Source organism: Sorex araneus, chromosome 5, assembly GCF_027595985.1.
Source record: "Sorex araneus isolate mSorAra2 chromosome 5, mSorAra2.pri, whole genome shotgun sequence".
In the NCBI taxonomy this organism is placed as follows: Eukaryota; Metazoa; Chordata; class Mammalia; order Eulipotyphla; family Soricidae; genus Sorex; species Sorex araneus.
Window position 1 is genome coordinate 192,934,024 of NC_073306.1, and position 26,721 is coordinate 192,960,744.

General features: G+C 37.2%; 1 protein-coding gene across 1 annotated transcript in view; it reads right to left on the minus strand.

Annotated features, from left to right (window-relative positions):
• TMPRSS11A (transmembrane serine protease 11A) overlaps positions 1-14,649 on the minus strand; it is a 56,296-nt gene extending 41,647 nt beyond the window's left edge. Inside the window, exons 1-3 of the mRNA XM_055140001.1 lie at positions 14,601-14,649; positions 13,222-13,365; positions 12,224-12,342 (exon numbers count right to left, since the gene is read on the minus strand). Coding sequence (XP_054995976.1) covers positions 12,224-12,342; positions 13,222-13,365; positions 14,601-14,649 — 312 coding nt within the window. The remainder of the gene's footprint in view (positions 1-12,223; positions 12,343-13,221; positions 13,366-14,600) is intronic.
• Between the last annotated feature and the right edge of the window lie 12,072 nt (positions 14,650-26,721).

Sequence of the window (26,721 nt, forward strand, 5' to 3'; positions counted from 1 at the left end):
TCTGAATGTACACAGCAAAAGCAAGTTACAAATTAAAGTTCCTTTTATGATGAAAAATGAGCAGCATATTGGAGGACCAATAAATATAAGGAACAAATCTCAAAATATATAATTAATATATAACAAAGCCACAGGAAAGATAATATTAAACAGTAAATAGGTTAAGGGACTTTTAAGATTATAAATGAGACAAGGAATTTCCACACTTAGCATTCCTTTGTGGACTTGTTTTCTATGAATTTTAGTTACTTTCAATCAACTATAGCCAAAAAATTATTGCATCAAATATTGAGAGCAAGAGATATCAATGTTAACACTGTCATAGCACTGTCGTCCCCTTGTTCATCGATTTGCTGGAGCGGGCACCAGTAACGTCTCCATTGTGAGACTTGTTACTGTTTTTGGCATATCGAATATGCCATGGGTAGCTTGCCAGGCTCTGCCGTGTAGGCAGATACTCTTGGTAGCTTGCTGGGCTCTGGAGAGGGAAAGAGGAATCCAACCCGGGTCGGCCGCGTGCAAGGCAAACGCCCTACCCGCTGTGCTATGTAATGTTAATAGACCAAAATAAATAATATTGGTAAAATAACCATGCTGTCAGAGTCATTTATAAGATTTTACACAATAATAATGGCATTTTTGGAAGAAGACAAAGATATCTTTATACAAGTAAAATGTTTTTCCCAAATAAAAATGACCTAGCATAGCATATGGAATTTATAATTTTAATTTAATTCATTAAAATTAAATTTAAAAATTTATATTCACGTGAAATCTAATATTATTTGAGCTTGTGACAAGTAACACAATTTAATGGAATGTTCATATGTCTGAATTATCTATATGGCTTCAATTCTCCATCATTTGTTAGGTGTAGAGATTAACTTCAGATATTTAGTGTTCTTATCTATAAATTGTAGAAAATAATCTTTTCACTGCAGTAATATACAGCAAACCTTACAAGAAATATGCAACAGTTAGCATTTTATTTTTGAATTCAAGTAAGCATATTGCAGATAGAGATTATGATATATGTATTTGGATTTTAATTATGCCTAGTCTTTATCTCAGGCATTGAGTAAGAACTAAACCACACTCTACATTTAATTTTTCTACCCTTTGAATATTGAATTTCTTACTTTTTTCTCAGAGCTAAAAAAAGATAAAAGAGCAAAAATCAATTTTTTTTCCATGCAGCCGCAAATCTTTTAGTGGTTGTTCCTTAACAAAACTTACCTCCTGGCATTCAATTTGTTTCCCAAGTTTTTTATTCTTTTAGATGTATAGTCATAAAAGTATTTTCTAGAATAATCTTAGGTTTTAGTTATATCTGGTGTTCCTGGCATGAGATAAAAATTAGGACTCTCTCAGACATGGTTCCTTTTCTTTTTTCTTTTCATTCCTTTTTTTTAAAAAAAAACTAAAAAATTCCCAGCTGTTGCTAATATTAATGCAGATGGTATTTTCTGGCTCATATTGAAGGCTTAAGAGAAAGAATAACATTCTAGGAATAATCATTTGATTTATTGTTGCAATTGCGGGATGGTAGATGGAAAGTAAAGTTATATCAAAATAAGTCAAGTAGATGCATTCTTACTCAGAATTTTATGAAGACTAGAAAATATTAAATTCTTACTAAATCATGTAAAATAGATGATCTGGAGTACTTTCAGCTTGAGTATATCTTGAATATTTTTGTACTTGAGTTCTCTCACCTATAAAATTATTTTAATTGTACTTTTCTCATAAATTTGCTTTCTAGAATTAACTAAAATAACACACAGAAGAAGCTTAGTATAGTACTTAGCTTTCAATACATGTAAACTATGTATAACACCATTGCTTGGTGCTATTAGTTTATAACTTTCATATTTGTGATAATCCTATAATTAAAAATATTTCATACACTTTCTAAAATGTCTAAATGAAGAACTCCTTTAATGAGCCATTGCAAGATAATGATGATGTTGATAATGTGATCTACCTATTTGGAGTGTCATTACTTATTATCTTTGGTTGGGGAGACTTATCTGAAATAAAATATGAAAGATAAGCCATGTCTATGCTAACGACTGTAGCAGGGAAATGGGAGGATATTTAGCAGTATCTGAGCATGAGCTCATTTTACTTTTTAATCTCCGTTTGCATTCAAATCAGCAAATCCCAAATCATGAGGAAGAACAGGACCTGCAACTTCTTGTTGGCTATCTAATTAACACCCATAGAGGGCAGAGAGAAAAAGATGGCTTTATTCATTGGGATTTAGCAACAATAAATAGGAGTGGCTCAGGATGAGGCATGAACCTTTCCTGTAATTCTTCTAAAGGTATTTTGGTGAGGGGAGTGGAGACAAAAGCTTACTTGTCTTGTTTCAACAAGGCTAAAATAATACGTGGCCTTTTCTGACCATAGAAACCTCCTTCTAGCTTCCTTTTCCTTGAAGTTCTTCTGTACTTATTGTCTTTTATACATGATTTATTTATTAATTATTTTATGTTACGCTGCTCAGTCTCAAGTGTGCTAGTTGCATTTGTCCAAAGAGATTTGAAAGCAGTTTGAGGAGATAGAATGTGTTATGTGCAACACAGGAGGAGATAGAGAGGTTCTGTGCAAGCAGTTAGATTTTGGGCAAAAGCCCAAAAGTCTAACAAGTATATATGCAATGATGCATAAACCTTTAACAAAGAGAAAATTCCATACTAAGTCACTAATACGATATACCATAATGTCTATTAGACTGACATAAATTAGAAAGTCAACTGATACAAAGTTTTGGCAAATACATGAGGACCTAAGCACTATAAATGAGAGAACATACTGATTCATCCATACTGAAAAGAGCAATCAAACACTAATTAGTCAAATTAAGGGTATGATCACCTAATGATCCAGTAATTCTTCTTTCACCAGAACTTGCATAGGTTCAGAAGGGAATGCTAACAGGATTTAGCTGAAAAATTTTGATATAATAGATAAGAGGTAAAGTGTAGTTGGAATGCATTATGAATCATAAGAGAAATCAATACTAATGAAGTTAGATACCACTTGGAAATGCAAATATATCTTTAAAAATAGATTTTATGCTTTCTTCTTATAAAATTATGCCAGTGCCTTATAGATCCTGGATATTCACCCTTTATTAAATGGGTACTGGATTAATAATTTTTCCCAATCTGTGCGCTGTCTTTGTATCTTGGTTACTGTTTCTTTTGAGGTGCAGAAGCTTCTTAGTTTCATTTAGTCCTATTCATTTATCTTTGCTTCCACTTGCTTGGTCAGTGCGTTTCATCTTTGAAGATGCCTTTAGTTTCAGTGTCATGGAGAGTTCTGCCCACATTTTCCTCCATGTACCTTACAAAATCAGGTCTCATATTAAGGTCTTAAATTCATTTTGATCTGACTGCTTTTGTGTCTGGCATTAGAAAGAAGTCCGAATTCATTATTTTGTATCTAGCCGCCCAGTTTTCCCAGCACCACTTGTTGAAGAGGCTATCTTGCTCCACTTTATATTTCTTGCTCTTTTTTTCAAAGATTGCTGATGATATATTTAAGGATCAATGACAGGATATTCGACTCAGTTCCACTGGACATCCCCATCAAAAAATGGTGAGAATAAACAAACAGAAACTAACTCAAAGAAGAAATATAAATGACCAAAAGACACAAAAGAAATATAAATGAGTAAAAGAAAAATTGCTCTACATTGCTAATCATCAGGGAGATGCAAATCAAAATAACAATGAGATATCATATCACACCACAGAGACTGGCACACATCCAAAAGAACAAGAACAACCAGTGTTAGAGCAGATGTGGGAAGAAAGGGACTCTCCTTCATTTTGTGTGGGAATGACGACTGGTTCAGCCTTTTTGGAAAACAGTGTGGACATTCCTCAAAAAAATAGAAATTGAGCTCCCATTTGACCCAGTTATAATACTTCTGGGAAAACACACAGCAGAAATGCCATCTGCAGTCCTATATTAATTGTAACTCTATTCACAATAGCCAGAATCTGAAAACAAGCTGAGTGCCTGAGAATAGACAAATGGGTAAAGAAACTATGGTACATCTAGACAATGGAATAATATGCAGCTGTTAGGAAAAATGAAGTCACGAAATTTGGCTATTAGTGGATGGACACGGAGAGTATTGTGCTGAATGAAATGAGTCAGAAGGAGGGAGAGTTAGAATGAATGCATTCATTTGTGGTATATAATAAAATATATAATAGAAGACTAATATCCAAGGGTAGGGAAAACATGGGCTAGGAGGACTGGTTAAGTGTGTGTAGCATGGAGGGTAGGTAAGATAGAGAAGGGATCAGTATGACATTAATAGTTGGAAATGGTCACGATGGACAAGAACTGAGTGTTAAAAGTAGGTAAAAGGATATGCACTATCTGCATTTTTTTCAGTATAACAAACCACAATGCCCCAAAATGGAGAAAGAGAAAAAGAGAGAGAGAAGTGCCTACCATAGAGGCAGGCTGGAAGGGGGTGTTGGGAGGGAAACTGAGAACACTAGTGCTGGGAAATGTATACTGGTGGAGGGATGGTTGTATGACTGAAACCTAATCATGAACAGCTTTGTAAGAGTTTTTAATCTCACAGTGAATCAAATAAATTTTTTTTTAAAATACATAAAAAGTAAAACAAAATGGGATCCAGAGAGATAGCACATGGATTAAGGAATTTTTCTCAGATATTGTGGCCCTAAATATCCTGAGTAGCTCAACAGTGACTCAGTTAATCCGTGGCACGGCAGAACTTGGACAGCACTGCATCCTACAGCCCTCTCCTCGAACTGCCAGCCCAGCTGACCAAGAATTGTAGGGAGGGGGCCCCAGGACTCATGAATACCTTTTGAAAAGCTTTCTCTCCCTCAAAAATATCTTTAAGAGGGATGGAAAATATAGCTCAGTGGTCAGTGCTACATACCTTTTCTGCCCAAATTCCCTATGCTGATTCCTCACCCCAGAAGCCAGTGAGTATGGCTCTGATATTCTCCAAGTGCCACCAGAGTAGCTCTGACAATCCCAGCATTGCCAGGCCCTATCAACACTGAATCACTGTTGAGCCGTCCAGCATTGAACCATCTGCCTAGTTCATGAGTATTACCAGCGATGGCTCCAGAACACCTCCATTACAGCTTGCAAGGCCCTCAAAAATTTTTAAATTATCTATACATTTTTTTATATCTATACATTTTGATGCTATAATTCTACTCCTAGAAATCTACCATCACCTCATTGATGAATATTTATCTATGGGAATATTCATCACACTGATAGTCATAATGACAAAAGAAAAAGCATTAAAAGGGAGGGAAGGAGAAAGCAGAAAGCTAACTAAATAGTTGGAATAAGGATGGAAACAATAGAAATAAGGGAAAGGCAATAACAGGAAGAGAGTTGCTTAGAAACTACTCAGAGTTAAAGTGTGAAACATCATTCATGCTAGTCTAGAGTATTTAGTAAAGATACTAAAGTTTTATGGACATAACTAGCATTGCTGCCAAATGAGTGAAGAAAGAAATGGGAAGAGGAAAAACTACTGAATCAACTACAAGTGAATTCAGGAAAGAAAAATGAGAATAGAAACAAGAACAGGAGATTTGGTTCCAAAGAGATAGTACAGTGGGTAGGACATTTGCCTACCTAGACATGTCCAATCCAGGTTCAATCCTTGGCATCCCATATATCCTCCCAAACTCAACCAAAAGTGAGCAGAGTGCAGAGCCAGATGCAAGCCCTGAGTACTGCCAGGTGTGTCCCATAAAACAAAAACAAATCAAGAAAATAGAGTTGGAAACACATGATTTAACAGTTAAAACTAAATCCAAATATATACATATCTTAGTCAACACCAGATTCGTAATGATATTCTATAGAATAGGCAACATAAACAATAGAGTTGCATTATTCCCAATTCTGGTGGCTGGGAGTCTGAGATGAATGCAGTGGCAGGAAGTTTCAATTGTGGAAGAGACCTGCTTCCTGGAATAAAGATGGCCACCTCCATTGTACATTTTACTGGGTGTCTGGACACTGGGAGAAGGAGAAGTTTGGATCACCCTCCTGTGAGGCCACAGATCCTATTGGAATGTAATATCACCCTTATTACTTCACTGATCCTTGGAATTTCCATGTCTTATGCATGGGAAGGGGTCACACCTTCTATCACTTCACTGTATCACTGTACTGTCATCACATTGTTCATCAATTTGCTCGAGCGGGCACCAGTAATGTCTCCATTCACCCAGCCCTGAGATTTTAGCAGCCTCTCCTTATTTGTTTTTCCCAATGATTGGAGGCTCTTTCAGGGTCAGGGGAATGAGACTTGCTATTTTTACTGTATTTGTCATATTGAATATGCCACAGGGAGCTTGCCAGGCTCTGCCATGAGGGCGGGATACTCTAGGTAGCTTGCCAGGCTCTCTGAGAGGGACAGAGAATGTATATCAGAGAATATAAGCAAGTATGTTGAAACCACACATGTGTGATGCTTTAGGAACAGCAGTGGGCTAGACTGTAAGAGGTCGTGCGGCCATTTTGCTGCCACACACTTCCTGGATCTTTGTTTTATATAGTCTATGGATCTTGGCCATTGATGGGATTACATGGCCCCAGGAGCAGTTTCTGGGTGTGACTGCTAAACTACTGGAAAATGGGGGTCTGGGTGGAGGAGGCCCAGTCCCGATCCAAGCAGACTTGGATCACTTATCAAAGGAAAATTTTATTACTTGCTTTCCACAAAATAACATGTAATGTTATAACTCACATACATTCTAAAATTAAGTTTTTTCTTGTTGTGGAAAGTTTACTGTTTTAATCAAAATTTGTATAACTTGTATCACTTGTCATCCCATTTTTCGTCAATTTATTTGCACGGGCACCAGTAACGTTCCATTTGTCCCTGTCATGTGCTATTGTAGCACAATGGCATCTGATCACTCCAGGAACAGGAAGGGCCTCAAACTTTCATTCAGGGTCTTGACAAAGAAGTCTGACCATCTCTTAGGTGGGCGGCCACGTGGTCTTTTGACATGCTATGGAACCCAGTTGGTAACAGTTCTAGTCCAACGGTCATCTCTAAATTGCATTACGTGTCTGGCCCATCTAATTTTCGACGACTTGGCAAACTAGACAGCATCCCTGATTCTTGATCATTGACGGAAGTTGGAACTCCAGATTCCTTCTCTCACTTGAGTGAAACATGATGCTTCAAGAATGGCTCTTTTGATTCCTCTTTGAGAGACCCGAATAGTGTTATCATGTTGTTTTCGTAGGGCCCAGGTCTCTGAGGCATATATTAGTGCAGGAAGAATGATGGAGTCAAAAAGATGTGCCCAGAGGCAGAGGTTCTTCGTCCTCCTAACCACTTCTGCGATGCTCTTGAAGGCATTCCACACCACTCTCTTCTTCCTGCACAGTTCAGGTGCCAGGTCATTTGTCAATTTGAGTTCTCGACCTAGGTACACATAACTGCTGCATTTGGAGGTGTTCGTTCCACTAAGGGAAAATGGAACATCAGGAACTAGTCTGTTTCTCATGAACATTATCTTCATGAGATTCAGCTGCAGACCAACCTTTCCACACTCACAGTCGAAGTTGGCCAGCAATCGTGCCACTTGGCTAATGATTGGTGTTATTAGAAAGATGTCATCAGCAAAGCAGAGGTGGTGTAGTTTTCGACCGTCTAAACTACCTCTGGTGCTATATAAGCCATGATCCAGAGACTTATAAATAAATCTTGAAGGAGATCTACAAGCTTCATAGATGCTTCCAGAGCCCAAAGTCACGACTTCCATTCCTTCCCATTCCAGTCATGACATGATGTTCTCAAAGGTGGCACTGAAGAGTTTCAGTGAAATGATGTCGCTCCGCCGAACCCCTTTCTACACCAATGATCACTTCTTTGTAGAATGGTGAAATCCTGGTGGTGAATCCGCAATACAGCTCACGACGGATCCTGATGTATTGAGTTTGAACACCCTATTTGGCCAGGGCTTCGATAACTGCTTCAGACTCAACAGAATCAAGGGCCTTCTTTAAAGCAATGAACATCAGATAGTAGTGGCATCTTGAACTCTTGCAAAACCTCAATGAGCTTGGTCACCGTGTGGATATGGTCGATCGTGCTGAATCCTTTTCGGAACCCAGCTTGCTCACATGGTTGTTCTTCATCTAGTGTTCTGCCAATCCTATTCAGGATGACTTGAGTAAATAATTTGTAGACAATGGACAACAGGCAGATCGGGTGATAGTTGCCAATGTCGTGGATGTCTCCCTTCTTGTACAACAGGATGGTCCTGCTGGTTTTCCATTGGGATGGAACCTTGCATTCAGACAGATAGAATGTGAAGAGCTGAGCCAGTGTATTGATGAGTACTGGCTGCAGATTCTTCAGGTGTTCAGGTCTGACCTTGTCTGGACTGGGTCCTATACACGTCTTTACTGATGAAATGGCTTGTCAGATTTTGAAAGGGAGAATGCTGTGAACAAACGACATATCCAGCCTGCGGAATTTGGTATGTGGGCAAGTGGACATGGCTATCAAAGAAATCCTAGTAGAAGTCATGGATAACCTTTCCCATTGCCCTTCTGGAAGATGTGATAGATCCATCAGAATGTCAGAGGGCAGTCATCTTGGTTTTATAGTTGGCGAAGGACAAACAGGTGTTGTGAATACTTTTTCCGGCTTCTGCCATATCTGCCAACACTGCTGCTCTTCTCTCTCTGAGGTCTTCCTTTATCACTTTTCAGCACAGCTTTTCGAGCTCAGACATTAGCTTGTGATTGCCTGAGGCTCATGCCAGACCATGTTGGCAAATGAGTTGGAGAGTTTCCAATCAAAAAAATCAAAATTTATTGTCAAAAAAGATGTGCTACCCACCCAAACAGAGCCCTGGCAGTCAAAAACCTCCGTGTCTATGGCTGGACTCCATAGGCTTGGGATGAGCTTCATCCAGGAATTAATCTGTTGAAAAACTCAAGTATTTGGGTTTTATGACCAAACTCTCCAATATCTCCCGGAGTCAGGGATGGGGTACCTCCCTCAGTCTTCCTGTTCTTCCAGGAGCCTGGCAGTTTCACCTCTGGTGCCATATAAACCATGATCCAGAGGGTTATAAATAAATCTTGAAGGAAATCTACAAGCTTCATAGATGCTTCCAGACCCCAAAGTCATAATCCAGTTAAAAATTTAACTTTAGCTGTGTTACCCCATTCAAAATTTTAAAATTCCTGGAGCACACAGCCCTATTTGCAGCCATGTGACATCTAAAACTCTACACCTCGATATACTAGGAGTAGAACACCACATTGTATGGGATGTAAAGTAGAAGGCAACAAGGTGGTGGGTTGGAAGGAGGGAAACTGGGCCAATAATGGTGGGAATTGTTCGCTAGTAGAGGGAGGAGTGTTGGGAAATGTTATGACTGAAACCTGATCATGAACAGCCTTTTAACTGTTTATCTCATGGTGGTTCAATTGAAAAAAAATAGACATTAGTGAAAAAATAAAGAAAAAGTAATATAATAGATTGAGCATTTGTTTTCCCCCAAAATTAATGTTGAAAGCCTAATCTCCAGTTAGACAGTGATGAAGTCATTTATGGAATTAATGGCCTCATTAAAGATTCTTTAGAGATATTTTTAGTGGTCTCTACTACATAGAAAGTACTCCATCTGCAGTCTGCAACCTGAAAGAGGTCTTCAGCCAGAGCCTGGCCAATCTCAGGTTTAACAGCTTACACACCTGTAAAGAATCATTTTTTCTTGTTTTATAGCCTACTTAGTTGGTGAAACTCTGAAAAAGGAGTCAGACTACGGCACAGATTTACAACCAAATAATACATGTTGTGAGAATTCTTACAACAAAAGAATGTACAAACAAAACAAAATAATATATTCTTGAAGATTATATTTGAAAGAATTTCATGAAATGAAAAATGTTTGCCTGTAGGGGCAGGTCAATGAATAGTGTTTTATGAAAATTAGGATATATAAATAATGACAACTAGGGAATAATAACAAACTTGCATGAAACTATGATAAAAATATATCCTAGTCTTGGCTCTGAGGTTCTTGCACCCGCAGAGATGCATGAATTCCTAAAATTGAAAGGTACACTTTGAAACACAGCTTTTGTTAGAGAAATATACTTCTATATTTCTTTCACATTTTCTTAAAACTCCTACTGCATTCCAGTTAGTTTTCTTCAGGACAGGGAATGTATTAATTAATAGTAACAATAGTTACATTAATTAAAAAATAAAATTGGTTTAAAATTTTCTTTATAGATTATTAACATTTGGGACAACAATATAATCCAAAAGTTAAGAAATTTATCTTGTTTATGTCTAACCCTGCTCCCAATAAGATCTCCAAGCACTGCAAGGATAAATCTTTGAGCACAGAACCAGGAGTAACCCTGGGCCAGGTGTGGCCCAACTACCCCCCACCCCCCAATTATAAACATTTCATATGGTTTGGAAATTAGTGAATCCTTTAAACTAAGTGATTTTTTTACTCTGAATATATTATGTACATATTGTAGAGTCATAAATCATAGAGTAATAGAGGAGTATTGGAATTTGTGTCCAGATTATTTTGTACTATCTCAAGAAATGATTGCAAGCCCTTTTTTTCTATGGTACCATGAATATAAAAAAAATAGAAGGATGTGTATTAGTCTACAAATGCTAATTAATATTGATTTCTTGTGGTCTGAGACTCCCATATAGCAAAAAATGTGCATACTTCAATGAAAAATAAGAATATAGTTTTTAAACCCTATCTCCATATTTGTTAATATGTTTCAGTTGAGTATGATCAAAGATAAGATGGTAATAAAACTAAGCATTAGTCTTTTAAAAATAGAAAGGAACTGTTCTGGTAAAAAGTATGTTGTGACTAAAATAATCAATTACACTTGTCATTATTACCTTTAAAACTACTTTGTTCTGTGTTGGTACATTAGTTAACTTGAACTTAGTTTTTGAGTAAAGCATTTCAGACATCCTGAATAAATTATTATTTGACTAAATTAATTTTTACCAATTTGGGGGGTAGTTCTAATCTTATTTTTAACAAAACTGTTAGTGTTATTGACTAACTGGATGAAGAAATGTAATATAGAAAAGAGAGGATGCCCAGATGACTCTTGGCTCCAGAGTTTAAGGAAGAGAAAGACAGAGAAAGAAAGAAATCAAGGTGAGAAAGAAGAATATGAGAAAGGAAAGTCATGGGGAATGGGGCTCGGGCTTTGGCTATGCTGGTGATGTGGGAGAATGGTACAGTTATCTGCCCAAAGCACAGACTCAACAACACTGAAAACATGAGATCTAAGCTGCAAACACTGAACTTTGTAATGTGTTTTTAAAGGCAACAGGTGGTGCGGGGGGTATGAAATACGGGAACACTGGTGGAAGGAAATTGACACTGGTGTCGGGATTGGTGTCAAAATATCATATGCCTAAAACTCAACTATCAAGTACCTTTTAAACGCAATTTCAGTTTCTTACATTATTCAATTATATGTCATTAATTTGATATGCTCCATGAGAATTGCAGAGTGTGTTGTGCAGAAGTAATCTGATTCTATGTATATTGATTTTGTTTGAGTATTATATACTGGTATGAGCATTTAATTTTTCATAATATATTTGTGAGATAAAACCAGTATTTTTTTTTGCTTTTTGGGTTACACCCGGCGATGCACAGGGGTTACTCCTGGCTCTGCACACATGGGGTGCTGGGAATCGAACCTGGGTCGGCCGCGTGCAAGGCAAATGCCCTACCCGCTGTGCTATTGATCCAGCCCCCAAAACCAGTATTTTTGATGATCCTTTTTTCCCATATACTTACAAAAGATTTAAAATATTAAAATTTGGCCTCCTTTTTTTAAAAGTGTGTGGCCTCTCAAATACCCACTCTTAATATTGTTTTCATTTTTTATTTGGTTAATATTAGGGGACAGAGGGTTAGGATACTTGGTCCTTAGGCTTATCCCATTTGTCTTACTTCCTGACTCTCTTATTTACATCTTCACCTACCCTTCCCATTAGACAATGATTTAGCAGGACTGAAGTGGGATCTTGGGATCTGTAAGATGATTCTGATGCAGGCATTTTGAAAAAAAACGTTTCAAGAAATATTGAGGGAAATGATAAACAAAATCTCGTCTGCCTATGATTATAAAAAGTCTTGATCTGACTTACCAAGTTTTCACTCATCTCCCGTAAGTCCTTCAGTTGGTATGTGTTATTTTGTATAGAATGACTACTAATTTGGAGATTTGAAATTTTAAAGGTTCCATGATAATACTCCATTTTTTGGCCTGTGGTGAAAACAAAAGGAAATTAAGAAGTTTAATCTTAGTCTCGGAGACCCATCTGTAATGCATCTGATGTGAAGTCATGGTCTTGAATATGTCTCAGATTCTCTCTAATTTAGTTTCACATTACAATAAAGTAGTAATTAAAATCATACATTAATAATAGTATCTAATATTTACTGGAGTGATATAGCACAGTGGGTAGGGCATTTGCCTTGCATGTAGCCAACCCGTGTTCAATCCCTTCATCTCTCTCAAACAGCCCGGCAAGTTACCAAGAGTATCCAGCCCGTATGGCAGAGCCTGGCAAGCTACCTGTGGCGTATTTGATATGCCAAAAACAGTAACAACAAGTCTCACAATGGAGACATTACTGGTGCCTGCTCGAACAAATTGATGAGCAATGGGATGACAGTGATACAGTGACAGTGAATATTTACTGAACACCTACCATGTGTCAAGCTTTGTTTTGAACACTTTTACATCTATCAGTTTATCATCTTGATTTCTCATGTCGACATGATGTCCATTTAACAGATGAGGAAAGTGAAGCAGAGAGAGACATTTAGTAACTTTCTCTGTGCTTCACACTAGTTAGAGGGTTACACAAGTTTTAAACCTGACAACCTGACTCTAAAGTAGCAACAACCAATTATTAAAAGATAGGCAATCTTCTTTTCTTACCACTATATCTTCATTGCCTAGAAAAGTGATCTTATATAATGAGCATTTTTTGATCGAATGAGTGCATCAGTTAAAGAGATTATAAATGTGGACTTTTACATGTAAAAGTAAAAATTTATAAATTGAATTAACATCTGTGCAATCACAGCTTTATTTGAAAAATGAAATAAAAAAGCTGATTTTCATAATTTTACCTACCTGAGTCCAAGAAGTGAGCCAGAAGACCAATAGTCACTACCACCACTATCAGTATCAACAAAACAAGAAGGGCAAGCATCCATGGTTTCAAGTGTCTGCTTCGAGTGCCAAATCCTACTGTTCTGTAAACAAAACAAAAAATCACTGCAATGACACACTTGTTTCTCTGCGGATATGTGCAAGTTGCTGTAGTTCATCTTTCCCAGCATGAAGATACTTGTCTTCAATTTGGGCAGGTTCATCTTGACACAAAAGAGATGTTACAAAGAGTGGCAACTTGGAGTCTATAGTGTTGTTCCTGGCTTCTACTTCCAGAGATGTTTCAGACTCTGTGTTGTGATCTGACAATCCTCAGCAATACGGTTGGAAGTAGCACCTGTGCTTGATGAAAGTTCATGCCTTCTTAAATTCCTTTCAAAGCGTTAAGAAAAATTAACTCTCTGTATATTTAAAGCTTAGAGTATGCATTCAAAACTATTATGTAGGGCCTAGAGTGATAGCACAGTGAGCAGGGCACTTAGCCTTGCAAGTGGCCAACCTGGGTTCAATTCCCAGCATCCCATATGGTCCCCCAAGCACCGCCAGGAGTAATTCCTGAGTGCAGAGCCAGGAGTAACCCCTATGCATTGCTGGGTGTGACCCAAAAAACAAACAAACAAAAAGATTATATAATTTACCTGGCTGTGCTCAGGGCTTACTCCTGACTCTACACTCAGTAAATCACACTTGACAGGTTAATGGGATCATATGTGATGCCAGATGATATAACCAGGATTGTTCATAGGCCAGGCAAGTGCCCTACCCACTGTGCTATCACCTTAGCCCTATAATTTACTATTTTGCTTCATTTTGAAAAATTTCAGACATTAAAATTCAGAAACAATTCTATAGTACAACACTTTACTCGTCATGCCATTTTCTCAGTTGTCATCTTGTTCTCTTTGCTAAACTCAGTTTTTTCTATCATATTTTATTACTTTAGTTTTTATAGGATTGGAGCAATGGCACAGGGAGTAAGGCGTTTGCCTTGCATGTGGTTGACCCAGGTTTGATTCCTCCATCCATTTCTTGGAGAGCCCAGCAAGCTACCAAGAGTATCCTGCCCGCATGGCAGAGTCTGGCATGCTACCTGTGGCATATTTGATATGCCAAAAACAGTAACAACAAGTCTCACAATGGAGACATTACTAGTGCACGCTAGAGCAAATCGATGAACAATGGGATGACATTGTTATAGTGCTACAGTTTTTATAGGGGTCACAAATAGCCATGCTGTGGTTGTGGGGGCATGAGTTCGGTGGGGGGGTGGTCATTCACTGTGCTGCCAAAGTAAATGATTAGGAATACTCCTGGAAATACTTGACTTAGACAGTGTTAACCTGCTGGTTTCCTGGTTGATTCTGAGGTCATGAGAGGCTCCAGGGTCATGCTAGCATGCTTTGGAACCAACAGTGCTGGTTGGGGAGTGATTGTCATGCCAGGGATTCAATACAAGGTTTTATACATATTCTAGGTGTGTTCTCCACTACGTCAACTATGCCCTTGAGTCTGCTGCCATATGTTAATGCATAGTAAGCTTCCATGATCTATTGTCAAATGATTATTATAAACAAACTAGTTCCAACATAAATACATAGTACTCCTAATGTTACAGTGGAAGAACAGGGAAGAAAAGAGGTGAGAGATAAATCAAATTAATTACAATCAGTCCTTTCAAATCTCTCCTACTGAAAAAAGTAGCACTCAAAATACACAATGAAATGGTTGAGAGGGAAAATAGTTAGATATAAAAGGAAGTTAGCAGCCAGGTAATTTCCTCTTTGACCTTACGTGAATTGCAGCTGCTCGGTGACCTCTTCCCTATGTCTGGGCAGGTGGGTGGCAAAAAGTCAAAGATATTATTCATATGTCTGTGGCAGGAGGACAGGAAAAGACTAAAGGACATAAATCCACTGGACTATGGCTTTGGGAGAACAAAAGATTAGAGAGCAGCAAGGCTCAGGAAGGAACACAGGTTATGCGACACAGTTACAGAGCTCAGAATGATAAGCCGTACACTGAACCTAGAAGAGCAAAAGTTCAGGACCAGGCCAACGTATGATTGAAGTGACTGGAGAGCAAAAGGAGAAGACAGTGAAGGTATATGACAAGTGACACCGTGTACAAGTAAAACCAGAGTCCTGTTCATTGGAAAGGGACCTACAATAATTTACTTGGGCTGCACAGTAAATTATGACTTCATAAGCTGCTGGAGTCTTGTGCAAAAGTCTTTCGTGCAATGCTCAAGGACCCATGAATTCAAGAATGAAACAATTTTCTACATGACACTGAAAAATTAGCAGTATCTGTTATCTACTAATAACCCATCTATCTTCAAATTTCCTCTGTATTTATAGATGATTTCTAAAAGCCGGGGCACTCACAGCCGAGGATACCATGGTATGTTTGATTATTATGTCTTGTAAGTCTCTCTTAACCTAAACAAGTCCTTTCTTTAATATTTTTATGACATTAATTTATTAAAGAGTTCAAGCCGATAGTCTTTAATTGCCACCTCTGGACATATCTGAGGCTTTCCTATGGTGTCATTTTTGGATTGCTTTGCTATGTGCGCAGCACCCAGTGGACATATCAGCACTGCTAGGTTGATCACATAATGACAAGCACCATAGTCCCTTAGCCCCCCTGTGCTATTTCTCTCTCTCTTTTTTTTTTTTTTGCTTTTTGGGTCACACCCAGCGATGCTCAGGGGTTACTCCTGGCTCTGCACTCAGGACTTATTCCTGGTGGTGCTTGGGGGACCATATGAGATGCCGGGGATCAAACCCGGGTTGGCCTCGTGCAAGGCAAATGCCTTACTCACTGTGCTATTGCTCCAGACCCAGTCCCTGTATTATTTCTCTAACTGCTAATATGATACCAGTTTTTGAGTGTGTGAGTATCTGGTTGAAAACAATAAAAATAAGGGAAAAAAAGCTTTATTGCTAAGAAGCTGGAGTTGGTCAAGATCCCAAACAATGATCATGTTGCTGCCAATTTATCTCTATAAGTCTATTAATAGTTGTCTTCGACATCTGGGTACCCCCATGGTAGGTACATAGATACTGATGACCATTATATCTTACTACTGTCCTATATAAATTTTTTGGAAAAATATTGGTGAGGATTTAGAAAAATAAAAGTTATCCCAATATAGTATTAATGAGATTGTAAATTGGTGCATTCCCTGTGGAAAATAGCATGGGGATTTTAGAAAGAGAAAAAGCACAGGATCCAGCAATAAGCATTTATTTATAGGACGTGAAAACACAATTTGAAAGAATATCTGTCCCCTATATCCATAAGCATTATTCACAATATCTAAAGCATGGAATTAATAAAAAAAAAAACTTTTGGTTTGTTTTGTTTTGGGGCCATAGCCGGCGATGCTCAGGTCTTACACCTGCAGTCCGGGACCAATTCCCAGGTGCTGGCAATTGAACCTGGGTCTGCTGTGTGGAAGCTAAGCACCCTGCCTGCTATAATATTTCTCCACTTCCTCAACCTAAATTCTTATTGACCAAGGACTGAAGAAGCACACTGGAATTCTACTCTGCCATTGAAAAAATATTAAATTGTGCCATTCAAGATAACACTGGAAGGACTTAAGGTGAAATGAGGAGAGAAAAAAATGGAAATTCACTCATGTATCAAATATAAATGAAGCGAAGAACTGACAAAAATAAAGCACAACTAATCTAACTCAGAGATGACCATGGAGAGGAAAATGAGTTGGAGAGAAAGGAGTCTTTTGGCTGATGGGATGGCACTGGAGCTTTCAATGTGAGTTCAGTGAGTCCTTTACAAATATAGAGTCATTAAACTAGATCTATTTAATCTTACAATGTAAACTAGCATCACATTAATAAAAAAAGAATATAGATAACTGGATGTGGAAAATCAATGTGTTCTTCAGTGGACTAACACAACAGAATATAATGACAGACTGAAGCCCATGGTGGGGCCTGGCTCAGGGCCCACCATGGGGCTTAGACAAATGCTGCAGGATTCAATTCAGAAATGAAGAAAATGAGATATTGGTATAATTTAGCATATTTTTGAGATGAAGGAACTGAAGTATAAGCATCACTATTTGACTTTTCAATAGAACTAGCACTCATTCCAAACAGATACTTCCAAAACTATGTATCTACATATATAGAAGTACCAGCCTACCTCTCCATTGATTGCATTTTACTTCTCAGATTTATTACTTATTTATGCATATATTCATTTATTCATCATTAATTTATCTGACAATTAATTTTCACAAAGAATGTGATCAGTATATAATCAGCATCCAAGTCGTTTGAAAATTAGGATCAAAAGAATAAGACTCAAATTCAAGGAAAGTTATGAATTTTGAAATATATGAATTTGATACTCATCATCCTAGTACAGTTATTCTGAGTAAGGTAAATGGAAAGTGAATGATAAAATCACAGCCCCATCACCAAGATGCAGTGAACTCACACAACCAGACTACACTGAGGAACAGATAAGAGGTTCACTATTTCTTGTATCACTTGTCATCCCATTGCTCATCGTTTTGCTCGAGTGGGCACCAGTAATGTCTCCATTCATCCCTGTCATGTGCTAGTGTAGCCCAATGGCGTCTTCTCACTCCAGGAACATGAAGAGCCTCAAATTGTTGGTTTAGGGTCTTGATGAAGAAGTCTGACAATCTTGTAGGTGGGTGGCCAAACATTCTTTGGGCATCCCAAGGAATCCAGTCGGTAACAGCTCTAGTCCTGTGGTCATATCCAAATCGCATTACATGTCCAGCCCATCTGATTTTTGATGCCTTGACAAATGAGACAGCTTCCCTGATTCTTGATCTTCGACAGAAGTCGGAACTGGATTCCTTCTCTTACTTGAGTGAAACGTGATACTCTAAGCATAGCTTTCAATTCCTCTTTGGGAGACCGGAATAGCGTTCTCATCCTGTTTTCATAGGGCCCAGGTCTCTGAGGTGTATGTTCGTGCAGGAAGAACGGTGGAGTCAAAAAGATTTGCCCCAATCCAAAGGTTCTTTGTCCTCTTAACAACTTCTTCAACACTCTTGAAGGCATTCCATACTGCTCTCAGATAAGAGCATCACTAGATAGATAGATAGATAGATAGATAGATAGATAGATGATAGATAGGTAGATAGATAGAGGATAGTTTTATATAAAGTTTTTATATTGATATGTAATCTATCTATATATCTATATAATGCTTTGAAAACCACAGAAATAAAATTCATAAATTCATTAAAGTGTATGAGATTTAAAATAGTCTCTATTTTTGTAGGGATAATAGAGGAGAACAATTTGCAAGGAAAATAAAGTAAAAAGATACCAAGGAGATAATTTTATACTACTTACAAAATCAGTTTAAAAAATTTTAGGGCCTGGGAAAATAGTGCAGTTGTTGCTAGGACTTGAGTTCAAAACTTGGCACCATGTGGCTCCTCAAGAATAACCCAGTATAGGCCTCACGTTCCGGGGAAAGGTCAACTCAGAGAAGCGATCACCAACTACATTGTAGTCGAAGGCCATGTGGGGGAAGGGAGTTGCGGGCTGAATGAGGGCTAGAGACTGAGCACAGCGGCCACTGAACACCTTTATTGCAAACCACAACAGCTAATTAGAGAGAGAGAACAGAAGGGAATGCCTTGCCACAGTGGCAGGGTGGGGTGGGGGGGAGAGGGGATTGGGGAGGGTGGGAGGGACGCTGGGTTTACGGGTGGTGGAGAATGGGCACTGGTGAAGGGATGGGTTCCCGAACTTTGTATGAGGGAAGTATAAGCACAAAAGTGTATAAATCTGTAACTGTACCCTCACGGTGATTCTCTAATTAAAAATAAATAAAATTTAAAAAAAAAAAAAAGAATAACCCAGTATAACCCTCGGGGTTCCCCAAGTACCAGGACAGCCCTGGACTGTAGAATCTGAGCAGACTCAGGCTCAAGCATAAAACCTCCAGGCCCAGTTTTCTGAACAATATCAGGAGTAGTTCGTGAGGCTCCCTGGATGCCCTGAAATATTTTTTATTCAAGTAAAAATATAAGGTGAACTCTTGAAAATTAAAATGGGAAAAGGGCTAAAAGTAATTCTTGGCCATGACCTAATTGGCACTCTGAATTCTTTTAAGGAAAGGGCAAGTGCAGATGATATTTATTCAGTCACACAACCTTTAGTTTGCGTGAAATACAATTTATCACATTCATTACACCTTAATTAAGTTTGATTGCTCAGTGTTTAGAAGGGTGTAATATGGCATGATTTTTCTGAGATGTTGTTAATGAAAGCATAGTGATAATTTAAATAATTTTGTAACTTTACTTTCTGCAATCTTGCAGACTCAAAGATACACATATTAAAGAATAGATAGAATAAGACTAGCGAGATAGCTCAATAGTATATGTTTTGCATGCAGGAGGCCGAGACTTGATCCTCAACGCCACGTATTCTCCTGAGCAGCACCAGGAGCAACCCCAAGTACAGAGCAGAGCCTGGGATTGCTCCTTGCATTGTCTATTGGGTGTGGCCTCAAGCACACACACACACACACACACACACACACACGAACCAGCATGAATTTCTAGTGATTAGAGTTGGGATTTTTTATTCCCTCGGTAACAAAATTGTAGGAGATAACTTCTATATAACAACTCCTATATATGTGAGTGACAAAAGATAGTTAAACTGGACATGATGGGTCTTCTATTCCATAGGGATCTCCCTGTTCTGAGAAAAGTTTCACCTAAAGGAATCAACTTGGTACACTCCACAGTACACTATGCTGTCTATGAACTTGAAATATATCAGTTTTCATATATTCTTCATATTCACTGGCTTTAAGTTCTCATGAATTTTCTTAAAGTTAGTGTTCTCTTAACTTCGTCTTCACAGAGGTATTCATCATGATGGCCAAGATTGTCTTAAGTGAGAGAGAGAGAGAGAGGGAAGAGAATGTGTACTGGGAAAGCTACTGACCATTTTAATATGAACTTAATTAATATGAACATTTTTATATGCTGCTGCAAGTTCTTTATATAAGTTTCTCTCTATATGCACACATATCTTTTAGCTCTAAGTGTGAAAAATATTTTTAAAAATTCCTATGAGTCATATACAACGTTGCAGCCACTCTTGTGAAATGTTCCCAGGTAGTGAAGGAAAAGGAAGTTTCCCAAATGCTCATAAGTTTGCAAAATATGATTAAAATTAAATAGGATTTTTATTTCCAGAAATCCTAGAGCCTTTAGTGGTTTCAAATCAGGTGAAAGGTAAGCAGTGTCTTGTTTGGTTTTTCATAAGCCGATTCAATGATCAAACCTGGTGCCAAATACACTCAGGATATTAGTAGATGCTTGACTAGAATTCGTTAAATTGGATAGAAATTAAAGTTTCCAAGTAGACTTCTCCGAATCACCTTATGTACTAATGTTTTATGGGATTCTAGTTATCCTCAGAATAAGTTTGAAACAGGACTCCAGGTTTATTTGCACCATTGTCATGCCCCATAGACTGCTTCTTGGTCAGGAGGTTGTGAATGAAGAGTAAGAAAAAAGGAAGAAACATATAATACGTGTGCCCTCCTTTATCTGTCTTAACAGATGGATAGAGGTGAGGGTGGGACAAGCAAGAATGTTTTTAATTTAATACCAGTATGAGATGATGCTAATGAGATTGAGTTGAGTGAACTCAGGGCATTGAGAGGCAGAAAATCAATACCTATGAAAAGATAGGACTGTTTATCACCCAATTAGGCAAATTACTTTGCCCTGTTCTCAAAGGTGAACCTTGGGCAATTTGGCAAGGATAACTTAGAATGTTGAGGTTGGAAGAGGGAAACATGGACTAAAGGGCACTGGTGGATTCTGGGATTCCCCTGGAAGTCATCCCCACAAAGGGACACTCCCATCCCCTGCCACTTCCTGACAAGGACAGGGTTACTCATCCTTGATCGTGTCTGGCTGGCTAGGCTGGATTTACTCCAGAATATGCTGTCCTGCCTTGCTTCTAATATCTACCCATCCCTAATAAGTGAAATTTATTTAGATTCTTGCAAGTGAAATTTGCTTCAGATTTGTGTTCCTTTTGTGTCTCTTGTCTTAAGTTGGCAATAGGATATTTCTAGATATATTTTGAGTATTTAACTCTCTCATCACCAGTCATTGGCAAAATGTAGGTTTTATTGTACTCTTTTATAATTGCAAAGCCTTTCTCAAATAGTGTTGAATTTAGATATTGGATTAGAAATACAGCATTATTAATGTTCATTTATATATTGTGGCTCCCAGAAAAATAGGAAGTCAGTTATCTTTTTTGGGGGGATGGTTTATTTGAAAACAAAGACTGAAAGCAAATAGGAATATGTTGTTTCATGGTGAATCACAAATACTCTTCCCCAGAACAAAACAAAAAGGTTTATTAGATCAAGGTGACATCAGGAGTTTTTTTGTTTGTGTGTTTTTAATTTTATTTATTTATTGGATTTTAGGCCACACCTGGCTATGCCTAGGGCATATTCCTGGTTTTGTGTTCAGGGATTACTCCTGGCAGAGAGAGGGGATATGTGGTGATGGAAGGAATATTCAGACATGCTGTGTGCAAGGCCTTACTTGCTATAATATCTCTGAATCTCAGAGGGTTTTTTAAATTGAAAAGTCTATTAGAGGAAACTGGAAGTTTTAGGTTGTTTTAAATTTTAAGATTGTAGTGTATTAGGTTGTGGGTCATCTTGGATTTGTGCTACAGGAAAGAGCTTTGATAGGTATGGTATTGGGAAATACTTAAAATATTTTTATTGCAACATTACCACTAAAAAGATGTGTTTCATAGGTCAGCATGATATTACAGTGGGGAAGGTGTTTGCCTTCTGCATGACTGATCTGGGGTTCAATCCCCAGCATTCCATATAATACCCGGAGCACTGACAGGAGTAATTCCTGAGTGCAGAGCCAGTAGTAACCCCTGAGCATCACTGGGTGTGACCCAAAAGCAAAAAAAAATTGTTTTTAAAGTGTTTTACTGTGACTTGGACTGATATAATAAATGTAGATGCTGTTTTTCAGGTAATATTAATAGGGAGTAAGGGATGCACAACAAAACCAAATTGTTATAAAATGCTCTTGTTTACTAGAAAAGATACATAGCACCAAACATTGTTATGTAATATACATATACATACATACATACATATATGTATATGTGCTCATGTACACACACATGTGTTTTTATATTCATGTAGTTTAGTACTGACATCCTTGTCACATTTAACAGGCTCATTTGTTAAAGTTTGTACAATAGGTATCAAAATTGAGAAAAAGGCTCAGAGTATAATAATAATAACTTTTGCAAAATGAATGTTTATATTCCAGTGCCTGGCATAGGGCTTTGTATATATAAAACATTTCCTACAAAACTACTTATAAGTTTGTAAGTCTGTAACCGTAACACATGGTGATTCACTAATAAATTTTTTTTAAAAAACTACTTATGAGAATTGTCTGGCTACTATAATATTACTTATTCATATTTTGCTCTTTATTTTGTTCTTGAACTAATCAACTATATGTACATCTATTTATTCACTTAGTTTTCCACCATGCTTTATTGAGACTTTAATTCATTTTAGGTATTGTACTGGATTTGGAAAAGCAAGTATCAATAAGATTTGGTTTCTATCTTCATGTAACTCATGATCCAACCTATAATGATTTTGTCTTTATCTGTACTATATGATTAAAAACATTAAGTACTGTATACCCTTTGTTATAAATATTTAAATAAACAGATTTCCAACAAGTTTAGAAAATCAATGAGACTTCTTTTTAAAATGATGTTTTTACATTTTTGTCTCTTCTCTTTTTAGTCACAGAGCTCCTAAAACCCTTAAATGGTGTCTTAAATGATATCATTTATTTTTTTAAATGATAATCATATTAAGAACGTATTTTGTTTTATTAAGCTTTTGAAGTCTGTTCCTCACAGAACTACAAGAACTCTTAGAATCTTCTGGTAAAGGAGAATTTTCTGTTCCAGTGTTACATATTGCATGTAAAGAGATAGTGTTGTTAATGTTGTACCTCTTTGGGGATCACCTAAAGTGCTTCTGCATGGGGAGCACTTAGTTAGGAATTTTGGAAGTCATAGTTAGAAATTTAGAATTTCTACCCCATTCTCTGGGAAGGGGATAGCAGCTAAAGATTTATTTAATAATCACTCATGCATGTGTAATGAAGTATCATAAAATCTCATTATTGAGAAGTTTAGACAGTTTCTGGTTTGGGATACGTGCCTATTACCAAGAGTGTGGTATGTCCAAATTCCATAAGAACAGAATCCATTACATTTTGTTGCCTTCTGGGCTTTGCCATGTACATTTCTTTACCCTGATTTCAGATCCTCTATTACTCTTTGTATCGAATTTATAATCTAGTTGATACACCACTATCCTGACTTCAATAAGCCACTATGGTAAATAAATCCAACCTGAGTAAGAGGTTGTGCAAACCACTGACTTATATCATGCTGATTGGAAGGATAGGCAGAAATCTGAACTTGCAATTGCCATTGAAGTAGGGGGAGGGGCTTGCAAGCCCAGCTCTCATCCCTTGTGAGGTTTAAGCTGACTCTGACTAATGTAAGGATTGAATTTTAGGACACTCAGGTGGTGCTGCAGAATTATTTAGAGAATACCTACATACCGGCCACCAGAAAGCAAGTAAGGTAACAATGTGACAGTAAAGAAAAATGATTTTTCCAAGGCAAAAAAATTAAAAAATTTCCTTTGAGTGTTCACTTGCCTGAACAAATCTTTTATAGGCATCCTGCTATTACAGATATCAATCAACATTTAGAAGTCGCAAGATTTTGGATTCAGAGCTTACTTGAAACCCTCTACCTTTGATCTTGAGTTTCCATTTATAAAATAAATCTATAAATTTTACATTTGCCACCTATACGGTTGTGATAATAAGCCTACTCGGAGATATGAAGCAATGATGCATTCTAGCTCCCATCATGTGTTAACTCACGTAATAGTTACACAACTTGGTGCCACAGGCCTTGCTAATTACCATTTCAGTAATGAGAGGCTGATAATTAGAGAGGAAAAGCCACACAATTTACAGAAAAGGGGGAATATAACATTTTTTTTTGACAAATGTCTTTGAGACTGTGAGCAGACCACACTGAAATAAATGTGACAGCCTTTGGTAATATAATACTCAGTATGAACTACATCCTCAATGGGTCGACTTCTTGTCATCACCTAAGATGTTTCAAAGACACAGCTATAAATGTGGTGTATAAAGTTGTTTTTATCTTGAACTTTAAAAGCTCAGTACGTTTATGATTTGGGGCAAATTTCTTTTTCTATGAAATGGGATAATAATGGATAACTCATCTAAGGATTATAAAAAATAAGTGAGATAATGTATGGGAAATGACCTATATTGAAATAAATAAATGTAAATTTGATTATAACAATTTAAAATAAAGTACAGTGGGGGCTGGAGTGATAGCACAGCGGGTAGGGCGTTTGCCTTGCATGCGGCCGACCCAGGTTCGATTCCCAGCATCCCATATGGTCCCCTGAACACCGCCAGGAGTAATTCCTGAGTGCATGAGCCAGGAGTAACCCCTGTGCATCGCCGGATGTGACCCAAAAAGCAAAAAAAAAAAAAAAAGAAGTACAGTGAACTGTAGATTCATACATTAGTTGATCTTAAATTCATATATTAACTCAATTTTGAAGTATATTATATACAACTATCAAATTTCCCTATTTTATCTTTAAATATGTCAATCTCTACATGCCAGAAAATTGCAAAAGGAGAGAAACTCTATGTATTCTGTAAACCACATTTCATACAATGATAGAAATGTATGTGTCATTTCGCTGGACTTGGATAAACTCTGTGACAAACACTATAAATCAAATAATATATTTTAAATTAAAAGGATTTTTCTTTAAAAAATTATCAAGAAGAAGGAAAACCAAAACTGTTAATAGTTAAACTTTGACTCTAGACTGCCTGTTTCACGAGTTAGCCTGGCTAGGCTAGTGACTTTTCCATCTATAAAATGGAAGTAATTATATTACCTAATCAAAGAATTATTGGAAGAATGAAATAATCTAATGCAATATATTTTTTGCCTTTTTTTAGTCACACCCAGTGATGATCAGGGGTTACTCCTGGCAGTGCTCAGGGGACCATATGGGGTCTCTGGGATTGAACCCAGGTCAGCCGTGTGCAAGGCAAACACTGGCCTATGGCTTTGGCCTACTATGCAATATTTAATGCTATGTTGTAGCACTGTGATTTTGCTCAAAACACTTAAATTTAATTTCTAATTTTAACAAAATTAGAGCAGCTAACATGGAGATTTTCTTTTGCAATTTAGTTTTAATTCTGAAGATATAGCTTTACTCTTTTCAAAATTGAAGTATAATTACATGACATGATAGTTTCAGGTATAAAATGATTCTTCCTATTTCTCTTTCTCTCTATATAAAATGATCACCATAAACTTTTATTCAATATCCATCTCTACACATATTCACATACGACTCTCTCTTTATACATACATTTGTGATGAGAACTTTCCTGAGGAAGGCATTAGGAGTCACACCAGGCTGTGCTCTGGAACTACATCTAGTCTGTTCTCAAAGGTCGCTCCCAGTGATGCTGGGAGAACATGTAAGTGCCAGGGATTGAACCTGAGTTTACAGACAAGTATTATAAGCTTGTGTTTCCATATATACAAAGATAAATTTTAGTGTGATTATTGACTCTATGGTAAAATTAATATGTAAGACACTAGTGTATGTAAAGTATTTTCTGAGAACTTTTTCTTCAGACAGTGATAATGAACAGGAGGGATATAATTTTTTCATTTATTAAGCAATACAAAAATAATAAGCTATAGGAAGTGAGAGATCATAGACTTCTAAGACTAGGATTGTCTAGGATGAAGTTGTTTGATTTTTAACTTTTATCAGAGAGATCATTGACATTTTCAGTGGCCCACTCTATTAAATATGTAGGAATATTGGTATTGCTAAAGGCAAATGAAAACGCATGTTCAGAGCAAAGTAAGTACACTAAAAATTACTTCTGAATTATAAAAAGTAAGGTCACAAAACTCATAGAGGAGTGACTTAAGGTCCTTAAAATAGAAAAAACAATATCACAAATCAAATATGCTGTGACAACGCAATTTAAACTTTGTGTATATAGTTAAGAGAGAAGAATGGTGAGCATGATTACAGAACATATACAGATATCATGTAGGTGAGACATAGGGCATCATAGTAATTACTAAGCATTTGCTTTGCTTGTCTTAAAGCTTACCTGTTAGTGTGACTTTTCATCTGCTCAAAGTCCTGTATCAATTTTCATAAATTTAACTTCAAGAAACCATAAACATTCATAACGTACCAATATTTTTTATTTTCTGG